Source organism: Ranitomeya imitator, chromosome 9 (genome assembly GCF_032444005.1).
Source record: "Ranitomeya imitator isolate aRanImi1 chromosome 9, aRanImi1.pri, whole genome shotgun sequence".
NCBI classification, from domain to species: Eukaryota; Metazoa; Chordata; class Amphibia; order Anura; family Dendrobatidae; genus Ranitomeya; species Ranitomeya imitator.
The window spans coordinates 112,201,484-112,213,708 of record NC_091290.1 but is presented as its reverse complement, the minus strand read 5'-3'; the positions used below and the strand labels follow the sequence as shown (position 1 = coordinate 112,213,708).

The 12,225-nt window shown below is 44.8% G+C and overlaps 1 protein-coding gene across 6 annotated transcripts in view; it reads left to right on the top strand.

Moving 5' to 3' along the window:
* The window catches only part of CYLD (CYLD lysine 63 deubiquitinase), a 58,619-nt gene extending 46,783 nt beyond the window's left edge, over positions 1-11,836 (top strand). For all 6 annotated transcript variants that reach the window (XM_069738464.1, XM_069738466.1, XM_069738461.1 and 3 more), the window contains exons 15-19: positions 251-383; positions 1,619-1,727; positions 9,789-9,907; positions 10,003-10,219; positions 11,281-11,836. In XM_069738464.1, the coding sequence (XP_069594565.1) occupies positions 251-383; positions 1,619-1,727; positions 9,789-9,907; positions 10,003-10,219; positions 11,281-11,465 (763 nt within the window). In that variant the 3' untranslated portion in view covers positions 11,466-11,836. The remainder of the gene's footprint in view (positions 1-250; positions 384-1,618; positions 1,728-9,788; positions 9,908-10,002; positions 10,220-11,280) is intronic.
* Positions 11,837-12,225: the final 389 nt, after the last annotated feature.

Below are 12,225 nucleotides of genomic sequence, written 5' to 3'. Positions count from 1 at the left end.
GTGGAAAAAATATAAAAATGAACTGCTTTTGTATGCGTGTTACCTCACGCTCCACATGAAAAGTACTTGCATGATCGGCCAAACTGAGCATACATGTGTATCTGAGAGTGGGAAGAGATCTGTCGGGCGAATGCTATCTAATAGACAACAGCGTAAAGGGAGGGTCCAGTATAAAGATAAGTCCTGCTCTAGTTAAAGCTCATGTCAATTCCTAATCTACTTTGTATTTCAATTATTCTTACACGTTCAGGTCGGCAGGACAGAAAGTGCAAGATTGTTACTTCTACCAGATTTTCATGGACAAGAATGAGAACGTGGGGGTCCCCACCATCCAGCAGCTATTAGAGTGGTCCTTCATTAACAGCAGCTTGAAGTTTGCGGAGGTAAAACATATTATCGCTACTTGTTGTTGATTGTGGATGTGTCAGAGTTAATGCCAATGGAATCACAGGACGAGTCAATGATCTATGGCCACTGAACGGGAGCCCTGCCCGTCGCCCCTTAGGCTACGTTCAAATTTGCGTTGTGCGGTGCTGCGTCGGCGACGCAACACACAACGCAAATGTAAACGCATGCACAATGCAGCGTTTTGTGACGCATGCGTTCACTTTTTCATGGTTTTTGGCGCAGAAAAAATTGCACCATGCAGCGTCCTCTGCGCCCTGACGCATGCGCTGCACTGACGCATGCGTCACAAAACGCAAGTGCAACGCATGTCCATGCGCCCCCCATGTTAAATATAGGGGCGCCTGACGCATGCGTCGCCGCGGTTGCGCCCGACGCAATGCAAATGTGAACGTAGCCTAACCTGCATGTCGCCTCTTACCTGCACGTCGCCTGTTGCCTGCACGTCGCCTCTCGCCTGCACGTCGCCTCTCGCCTGCACGTCGCCTCTCGCCTGCATGTCGCCTCTCGCCTGCACGTTGCCTCTCGCCTGCATGTCGCCTCTCGCCTGCACGTCGCCTCTCGCCTGCAAGTCGCCTCTTGCCTGCACGTCGCCTCTCGCCTGCACGTCGCCCTTCGCCTGCACGTCGCCCTTCGCCTGCACGTCGCCCTTCGCCTGCACGTCGCCTCTCGCCTGCACGTCGCCTCTCGCCTGCACGTCGCCTCTCGCCTGCACGTCGCCTCTCGCCTGCACGTCGCCTCTCGCCTGCACGTCGCCTCTCGCCTGCACGTCGCCTCTTGCCTGCACGCAACCTTTCGCCTGCACGCCTCCTCTTAACTTTTGATTATTCGTCGCCGTGGGACGTCATGGTTGCGGCATGATGCTAATCAAAAGAATAACCGTAAATTTAGGGAGGTAGTAGCCTCTTCTCATAGCTGTTGTCCGATAACCATAGATTACTGAAGTGGCCTCTGGACTATGTTAAGCGAATCTCTGCTGCCTTCCTAGTCTTGGCTCCAGACCCCGTTCTGTCCCATTGATTAGTTTGGTACAGGACAGAATTCTTTTGCTCTCTAGTCTGGGTACGACTAATGAAATCAGATGGGGTACTTCCCTCACTACTGTAACTCTACACGGCAGGCACTTGAAAAATCTGACATTTTCCACTCAAAAACAAAAAACCAAACCAACAACCTACTGTAATTTGTATACGTGACGCTTTTTCTTCTCCAGGCTCCATCTTGTCTAATAATTCAGATGCCTCGATTCGGAAAAGACTTTAAGATGTTCAACAAAATCTTTCCCTCCTTGGATCTCAACATCACCGATTTGTTGGAAGACAGTGAGTCCTACTTTTGTGAATCAACGAAACATAATGATATGATCTCATATATGTAGTGCCTTCAAAAAGTATTCATACCCTGTGAACGTTTCCGCAGTTTTTCACTTACCATGTGAGATGCCAACAGTTTCCTACTTTCCTGTCATTTATTTTGGGATATGTGCAGTATTTCATTCTTGAGTGCTGTTGGTCTAATCTGATGTCTCCTGCTAAATGGCCCACAGACCCCAATTGGGGTTTATCAAATGTGACACATGAGTGGAACCAGCTGCCACGAGAGGTGGTGAGTTCTCCTTCAATGGAAGTTGTCCAGCCTCCATTTGAAAGACTTCTGTCTGAGATAATTTAGTGAATCCTGCTTTGAGCAGGGGGTTGGACCTGATGACCCAGGAGGTCCCATCCAACACTTACCATTCTATGATTCTTTTTTTCCCAGGCTGTAGCCATTATAGGATGATGCTGCGGAAGTGCAATCTTGCGATTGCACTCTTTATTTGGAACGCATATGCGCTTCAACATTTATGAATAACGTCATTGGATGCCGCAGCACTTCAGTTCTTAATTTAACGTTAAGTTAGCACCTCCTATTGCATGGCGCCAAAGTATTATCCCTACGACATGTGGCATGGTGGAAATCATGATATTATACTTTGTGACAACCTATTGGGTTATGTGTTTTCTGTACATCTAGCTATTAGACTGTTATAGCCTCTATACACATAAGGTGTAAGGGGAATACCAGGGCGAGTTGACATTGAGCGAGGGCGCCACTTGCTCTTTGGTAGGGTGCCAACCTTCACCGCTCGGTAGAGTTGACACTAGCTGGCAAATAGGGTGATTTGTCCTAAGTATAATCCAGACTGTCCGGTGGCAAGTATTTTATTTGCAATTTTTGTCTTTTTTTTTCCAGTTTTTGTTCCTTAGAGCGTGCATTGGTTTGGAGTGACATAACAAATCATTTATAGTAAATTTAAGGTTTTAACGAGTAACAAATTAAGGAATAATTTTATTAGTGTTCTCTGAACTGCTACACCAACAATCAGTGGGATTGGATAGAGGCATCTGTGAACAGCAATTTTGAAATCTTGTCACCGATTAGGTCTTAACTGTGACTGGGCCATTCACACACATGGATATACTTTGATCTAAACACTTCCATTGTAGCCCTGGTAATATGTTTAGAGTTGATGTCCTGCGGGAATATGAACCTAAACCTCAGTCTCAAGTCTATTTCAACCTTTAAAAGGTTTTCCTCCAGGATAACACTGTATTTGCCGTCATCCAGCTTCCCTGTCCCTGCTGAAGAAAAGCATCCCAGCATGATGCTTCCACCACCATGTTTGACGGTGGGGATGGTGTGTTCAAGGTGATGCGAATTGTTTGTTTTTTACCACACAGCATTTAGCATTTAGCCCCAAAAGTTCTACATTCTGACCAGAGAATCTTCTTCCACATGCTAGCCATGTTCCTACATGGCTTTTGCAACCTGGCTCGCTTTTTAAAAATGGCTTTTTTCTTGTAACTTTGCAGTAAAGACCAGATTTGTGGCGTATACGACTAATAGTTTGTTCTGTAGGTAGATTCTCCCACCTGAGCTGTGGATCTCTGCAGCTGCTGAAGAGTGACCATGTTGCCTCATGGCTGCTTCTCTAATTAATGCTCTCCTTGCTTGGGATGTCTGTTATGTTTGCTAATGACAGGTGTTATGAAGGCAATCCAGAAACACAGTGTGCTTAGCGATCAGAGCGCACACAGTGATCTGACAGATACCCAAAAATACAAGAACGAGCTCTGAGACGTGGAAACTCTGTAGACTGCACACCTGATCCTATCCTAAACACAACTAAAAGCGGCTGTGGATTGCGCCTAACAACTACCTAGGCAACTCGGCACAGCCTAAGAAACTAGCTAGCCTGAAGATAGAAAAATAGGCCTGACTTGCCCCAGAGAAATTCCCCAAAGGAAAAGGCAGCCCCCCACATATAATGACTGTGAGTAAGATGAAAAGACAAAACGTAGGGATGAAATAGATTCAGCAAAGTGGGGCCCGATATTCTAGGACAGAGCGAGGACAGTAAAGCGAACTTTGCAGTCTACAAAAAACCCTAAAGCAAAACCACGCAAAGGGGGCAAAAAAAACCCACCGTGCCGAACTAACGGCACGGCGGTACACCCTTTGCGTCTCAGAGCTTCCAGCAAAACAAAAGACAAGCTGGACAGAAAAAAAGCAACAAAAAAGCAAAAGCACTTAGCTATACAGAGCAGCAGGTCACAGGAACAATCAGGAGAAGCTCAGATCCAACACTGAAACATTGACAAGGAGCAAGGATAGCAGCATCAGGCGGAGTTAAGTAATGAAGCAGTTAACGAGCTCACCAGAACACCTGAGGGAGGAAGCTCAGAAGCTGCAGTACCACTTGTGACCACAGGAGTGAATTCAGCCACAGAATTCACAACAGTACCCCCCCTTGAGGAGGGGTCACCGAACCCTCACCAGAGCCCCCAGGCCGACCAGGATGAGCCGCATGAAAGGCACGAACAAGATCGGAAGCATGAACATCAGAGGCAAAAACCCAGGAATTATCTTCCTGAGCATAACCCTTCCATTTAACCAGATACTGGAGTTTCCGTCTAGAAACACGAGAATCCAAAATCTTCTCCACAATATACTCCAATTCCCCCTCCACCAAAACCGGGCAGGAGGCTCAACAGATGGAACCATAGGTGCCACGTATCTCCGCAACAACGACCTATGGAATACATTATGTATGGAAAAGGAGTCTGGGAGGGTCAAACGAAAAGACACAGGATTGAGAACCTCAGAAATCCTATACGGACCAATAAAACGAGGTTTAAATTTAGGAGAGGAAACCTTCATAGGAATATGACGAGAAGATAACCAAACCAGGTCCCCAACACGAAGTCGGGGACCCACACGGCGTCTGCGATTAGCGAAAAGTTGAGCTTTCTCCTGGGACAAGATCAAATTGTCCACTACCTGAGTCCAGATCTGCTGCAACCTATCCACCACAGAATCCACACCAGGACAGTCCGAAGACTCAACCTGTCCTGAAGAGAAACGAGGATGGAACCCAGAATTGCAAAAAAATGGAGAAACCAAGGTAGCCGAGCTGGCCCGATTATTAAGGGCGAACTCAGCCAACGGCAAAAAGGACACCCAATCATCCTGGTCTGCAGAAACAAAACATCTCAGATATGTTTCCAAGATCTGATTGGTTCGTTCGGTCTGGCCATTAGTCTGAGGATGGAAAGCCGAGGAAAAGGATAGGTCAATGCCCATCCTACCACAAAAGGCTCGCCAAAACCTTGAAACAAACTGGGAACCTCTGTCAGAAACAATATTCTCAGGAATGCCATGCAACCGAACCACATGCTGAAAGAACAAAGGTACCAAATCAGAGGAGGAAGGCAATTTAGCCAAGGGCACCAGATGGACCATTTTAGAAAAGCGATCACAGACCACCCAAATGACTGACATCTTTTGAGAAACGGGAAGGTCAGAAATGAAATCCATCGAAATATGTGTCCAAGGCCTCTTTGGGACCGGCAAGGGCAAAAGCAACCCACTGGCACGAGAACAGCAGGGCTTAGCCCTAGCACAAATCTCACAGGACTGCACAAAAGTACGTACATCCCGTGACAGAGATGGCCACCAGAAGGATCTAGCCACTAACTCTCTGGTACCAAAGATTCCAGGATGACCAGCCAACACCGAACAATGAAGTTCAGAGATAAGTTTATTAGTCCACCTATCAGGGACGAACAGTTTCTCTGCTGGACAACGATCAGGTTTATTCGCCTGAAATTTTTGCAGCACCCGCCGCAAATCAGGGGAGATGGCAGACACAATGACTCCTTCCTTGAGGATACCCGCTGGCTCAGATAAACCCGGAGAGTCGGGCACAAAACTCCTAGACAGAGCATCCGCCTTCACATTTTTAGAGCCCGGAAGGTACGAAATCACAAAGTCGAAGCGGGCAAAAAATAACGACCAACGGGCCTGTCTAGGATTCAAGCGCTTGGCAGACTCGAGATAAGTCAAGTTCTTATGATCAGTCAATACCACCACGCGATGCTTAGCTCCTTCAAGCCAATGACGCCACTCCTCGAATGCCCACTTCATGGCCAGCAACTCTCGATTGCCCACATCATAATTACGCTCAGCGGGAGAAAACTTCCTGGAAAAGAAAGCACATGGTTTCATCACTGAGCAATCAGAACCTCTCTGTGACAAAACCGCCCCTGCTCCAATCTCAGAAGCATCAACCTCGACCTGGAACGGAAGAGAAACATCTGGCTGACACAACACAGGGGCAGAACAAAAACGACGCTTCAACTCCTGAAAAGCTTCCACAGCAGCAGAAGACCAATTAACCAAATCAGCACCCTTCTTGGTCAAATCGGTCAATGGTTTGGCAATGCTAGAAAAATTACAGATGAAGCGACGATAAAAATTAGCAAAGCCCAGGAACTTTTGCAGACTTTTCAGAGATGTCGGCTGAATCCAATCCTGGATGGCTTGGACCTTAACTGGATCCATCTCGATAGTAGAAGGGGTAAAGATGAACCCTAAAAATGAAACTTTCTGCACACCGAAGAGACACTTTGATCCCTTCACAAACAAAGAGTTAGCACGCAGGACCTGAAAAACCATTCTGACCTGCTTCACATGAGACTCCCAATCATCTGAGAAGATCAAAATGTCATCCAAGTAAACAATCAGGAATTTATCCAGATACTCACGGAAGATGTCATGCATAAAAGACTGAAACACAGATGGAGCATTGGCAAGTCCGAACGGCATCACTAGATACTCAAAATGACCCTCGGGCGTATTGAATGCAGTTTTCCATTCATCTCCTTGCCTGATTCTCACCAGATTATACGCACCACGAAGATCTATCTTAGTGAACCAACTAGCCCCCTTAATCCGAGCAAACAAGTCAGATAACAATGGCAAGGGATACTGAAATTTAACAGTGATCTTATTAAGAAGGCGGTAATCAATACACGGTCTCAGCGAACCATCCTTCTTGGCTACAAAGAAGAACCCTGCTCCCAGTGGTGATGACGATGGGCGAATATGTCCCTTCTCCAGGGATTCCTTCACATAACTGCGCATAGCGGCGTGTTCGGGCACGGATAAATTAAATAATCGACCTTTAGGGAATTTACTACCAGGAATCAAATTGATAGCACAATCACAATCCCTATGCGGAGGTAGAGCATCGGACTTGGGCTCTTAAAATACATCCTGATAATCAGACAAGAACTCTGGGACCTCAGAAGGGGTGGATGACGAAATCGACAAAAATGGAACATCACCATGTACCCCCTGACAACCCCAGCTGGATACCGACATTTAATTCCAATCCAATACTGGATTATGGGTTTGTAGCCATGGCAACCCCAACACGACCACATCATGCAGATTATGCAACACCAGAAAGCGAATAACTTCCTGATGTGCAGGAGCCATGCACATGGTCAGCTGGGCCCAGTATTGAGGTTTATTCTTGGCCAAAGGTGTAGCATCAATTCCTCTCAATGGAATAGGACACCGCAAAGGCTCCAAGAAAAACCCACAACGTTTAGCATAATCCAAATCCATCAGATTCAGGGCAGCGCCCGAATCCACAAACGCCATGACAGAAAACGACGACAAAGAGCATATCAAGGTAATGGACAGAAGGAATTTGGACTGTACAGTACCAATGACGGCAGACCTAGCGGACCGCTTAGTGCGCTTAGGACAATCAGAAATAGCATGAGTGGAATCACCACAGTAGAAACACAGACCATTCAGACGTCTGTATTCCTGCCGTTCAACTCTAGTCATAGTCCTATCGCACTGCATAGGCTCAGGTTTAACCTCAGGCAGTACCGCCAAATGGTGCACAGATTTACGCTCGCGCAAGCGTCGACCGATCTGAATGGCCAAAGACAAAGACTCATTCAAACCAGCAGGCATAGGAAATCCCACCATGACATCCTTAAGAGCCTCAGAGAGACCCTTTCTGAACAAAGCTGCCAGCGCAGATTCATTCCACTGAGTGAGTACTGACCATTTCCTAAATTTCTGACAATATACTTCTATATCATCCTGACCCTGGCACAAAGCCAGCAAATTTTTCTCATCCTGATCCACTGAATTAGGCTCATCGTACAGCAATCCGAGCGCCAGGAAAAACGCATCGACACTACTCAATGCAGGGTCTCCTGGCGCAAGAGAAAATGCCCAGTCTTGAGGGTCGCCGCGCAAAAAAGAAATAATAATCAAAACCTGTTGAATAGGATTACCAGAAGAATGAGGTTTCAAGGCCAGAAATAGCTTACAATTATTTTTGAAACTTAGAAACTTAGTTCTATCTCCAAAAAACAAATCAGGAATAGGAATTCTTGGTTCTAACATAGATTTCTGATCAATAGTATCTTGAATTTTTTGTACATTTATAACGAGATTATCCATTGAAGAGCACAGACCCTGAATATCCATGTCCACACCTGTGTCCAGAATCACCCAAATGTCTAGGGGGAAAAAAAAAAGTGAACACAGAGCTGAGGAAAAAAAAAAAAAAATGATGTCAGAACTTTTTCTTTCCCTCTATTGAGAATCATTAGTTTGTCTCCTTGTACTGTTATGTTTGCTAATGACAGGTGTTATGAAGGCAATCCAGAAACACAGTGTGCTTAGCGATCAGAGCGCACACAGTGATCTGACAGATACCCAAAAATACAAGAACGAGCTCTGAGACGTGGAAACTCTGTAGACTGCACACCTGATCCTATCCTAAACACAACTAAAAGCGGCTGTGGATTGCGCCTAACAACTACCTAGGCAACTCGGCACAGCCTAAGAAACTAGCTAGCCTGAAGATAGAAAAATAGGCCTGACTTGCCCCAGAGAAATTCCCCAAAGGAAAAGGCAGCCCCCCACATATAATGACTGTGCGTAAGATGAAAAGACAAAACGTAGGGATGAAATAGATTCAGCAAAGTGGGGCCCGATATTCTAGGACAGAGCGAGGACAGTAAAGCGAACTTTGCAGTCTACAAAAAACCCTAAAGCAAAACCACGCAAAGGGGGCAAAAAAAACCCACCGTGCCGAACTAACGGCACGGCGGTACACCCTTTGCGTCTCAGAGCTTCCAGCAAAACAAAAGACAAGCTGGACAGAAAAAAAGCAACAAAAAAGCAAAAGGCACTTAGCTATACAGAGCAGCAGGTCACAGGAACAATCAGGAGAAGCTCAGATCCAACACTGAAACATTGACAAGGAGCAAGGATAGCAGCATCAGGCGGAGTTAAGTAATGAAGCAGTTAACGAGCTCACCAGAACACCTGAGGGAGGAAGCTCAGAAGCTGCAGTACCACTTGTGACCACAGGAGTGAATTCAGCCACAGAATTCACAACAGATGTCCGTTTAGGTGGACGGCCATGTCTTGGTAGGTTTGCAGTTATGCCATACTCCTTCCATTTTTGGATGACAGATTGAGCAGGGCTCTGTGAGATGTTCAGAGCTTGAGCTTTTTATTATAACCGAACCCTGATTTACTCCACAACTTTATCCCTTACCTGTCTGGTGTGCTCCTTTTGGTTGTTATGATGTTGTTTTTGATCCCTAATGTCCTCAAAAGCCTCTGAGGCCTTCACAGAACAGCTGTAGTTATACGGAGAAGAAGCTACACACAAGTCAACTCAATATACTAATTTTGTGAGTTTTGAATTAATTGGTCACTCGGGAATTGAATACAATTGTACATCACAATTTTCAGATTTATATTTTTAAAATCGTTATAAAACTATGGATCATTTCCTATACCCTTCACCAATACTAGAAACTCTGTGTTGGTTTATCACATAAAATCCCAATAATATACATTCAAGTTTGTGGGTGTAACGTGAAAAAATATGGAAAAGTTCACAGGGTATGAATATATTGTCGAAGCACTGCATGTGTGTATATGTGTGTAATATATATTTATACATACATATATTTATATTGTAATCCTGCTGTCATCTTTCCTTGTCCTTCCAGCCCCCCGGCAGTGCCGCATCTGTGGAGGGCTTGCCATGTATGAATGCAGGGAGTGCTACGATGACAGTGATATTTCTGCAGGGAAGATCAAGCAGTTCTGTAAAACCTGTAATACCCAGGTTAGTCCATATAACATATGTTAAAGTTCTCCTGCTCATAAAAGGGTTAGGGTTCACAGTTTAAAAAAAAAAAAATACTACTTTTCTCTCCAAAGGTTCACCTCCACCCAAAAAGACAGCATCATAAATTCAACCCAGTGTCCCTGCCAAAGGAGCTGCCGGACTGGGACTGGAGACACGGCTGCATACCGTACCAGAAAATGGACTTATTTGCCGTTTTATGCATTGAGACCAGTCATTATGTGGCTTTTGTGAAGTATGGAAGGGAAGACTCCTCGTGGGTGTTTTTTGACAGCATGGCCGATCGTGATGGTACGTGTTCATATGTAAATGCTTAGCTCATTGTGTTCAGTAGAAGCTGAGAATTCAGCTGCTGCGCCAAGAGGAGCCAGTCATCCTAGCTCATCTATGGAAACTTGCTTCTGTGCACATCGGTCCCAGGTAATGATGATCACGACCGGCCAGGAACCGAGATACATAGATTTCATAGTAAGTCACAACGAGGGGCTTTTGGCCAAGGTATGATGTGCCATTTTGAAAAGGAGTGCTTGGCAGCACCAACGTGTGATCTATTATACAGTAAACCAAAATCCACTGGGTAGTCATAAAATTAAGGCCATGTTTGGACAAAACATGTTTTGCCACGCCTGGCCTTTAAAGGACTTCATATTAAACCATATATGAAAAAAAGGGAACATTTGGAGTCTTTAAATGCAACAAATGTCCAAAACATTTTTATTATTGAACAATAATCAAATATACATTTAAAACACAGTGAAAAAGATGATCACAGTAAGAAAACAACTGATAGATAATCGTAATCTTATAGTCCTTAATCTCAGGAGATTAAATCTATTTGTGGGAAAAGGCCATAGGCATGCCAAATTATGGAATAGTTAACCATCATGACGACAGTCTTGGATACATAGTGGACCGATATCTGTAAATAGATGTAGTACAAATATACAGGTATAATAATCAGAAATTGAAAGTTAGCATACCAAAATGGCAGACGTCAGAAAGGAGAGCAACCCCAATGTCCCCGACGTGCGTTTCGCGTGCTCACATGATACGCGTCATCGTGATGGGCTAACGTGCTCTGATCAAGTGTTATCCGAGCACACTCGTGTGCTAATAGAGTATATTCGGCGTGCTCGAATGCTATATACAAGTCACTGTGGCTGCATGTCTTGCGGCTGTTCGAGAGCCGCAACATATGCAGGGATTGCCTAACAAACACCACCATATCCGAGCACGATCTATATAGGTAGAGGCTCCAAAAGGGATTGTTCTTAAGAATCCAAGAACTGTCAAATTTTTAATATCTTTTTGAAAAGTCTTGGATGAAGTCTCAGGTTTGTCTTTCTTCGCAGGTGGGCAGAATGGATTTAACATTCCACAAGTTACTCCTTGCCCAGAAGTTGGGGAATATCTGAAAATGTCTTTGGAAGAACTTCATGCCTTAGATTCTCGAAACATTCAGGGTTGTGCACGGCGGCTCCTGTGCGATGCATACATGTGCATGTACCAGAGTCCCACCATGAGCTTGTACAAATGAACATTCATGTGTTCACGACATGGAGAGCACTGTAAAGGCTGTCTGAGACTGTAGCAACTGGTGGAGCGGACATGCTGGAGAGCCACAAGGATGCTTATTCAATGCCGGGCGGCTGATGAAGATTTTGTTTCATACACTAAAATCCTTTAACCTGTTTGCTGTCGACAACAGAACCTTACAGCTCTACTGCATTTACAATCTCTTTGCACTTCAAGTGTTTTCTTTTTTTTTTTTTGTTTGTTTGTCTTTTACGTTCCACTGAATGTACGTCACAGTGAAGATTAAAACCGCTAAAGCTTTAAGTTATAATCTAGTTTTAATGTGTTATTTTATTTTTGTTTGAAAAGTATTAAATAGCACAAATTAAATTATTTTTGCGTTTGGGTAATTCTTACTGATTATCCACCGTGACCATAGGGTATCCCTATCCTCAGTTTGTAGGCAATTTTTTCTTATCCATACTTTTATGCTGTAGGGCAGTGTTCCCCAAGTCCGGTCCTCAAGAGCCACCAACAGGTCATGTTTTCAGGATTTCCTTAGTATTGAAGAGGTGATAATTGCATCACCTGGACTATACTAAAGAAATCCTGAAAACATGACCTGTTGGTGGCTCTTGAGGACTGGAGTTGGGGAACACTGCTGTAGGGCATTCTGTAGGATATGCCATCATTTTATTAACATTGGCGGTCTGCTTTTTTCAATTGATAGGTAGAGTGAGTGTCTCTTGTTGTGAATTCTGTTGTCAAGCTCCCTCCTGTGG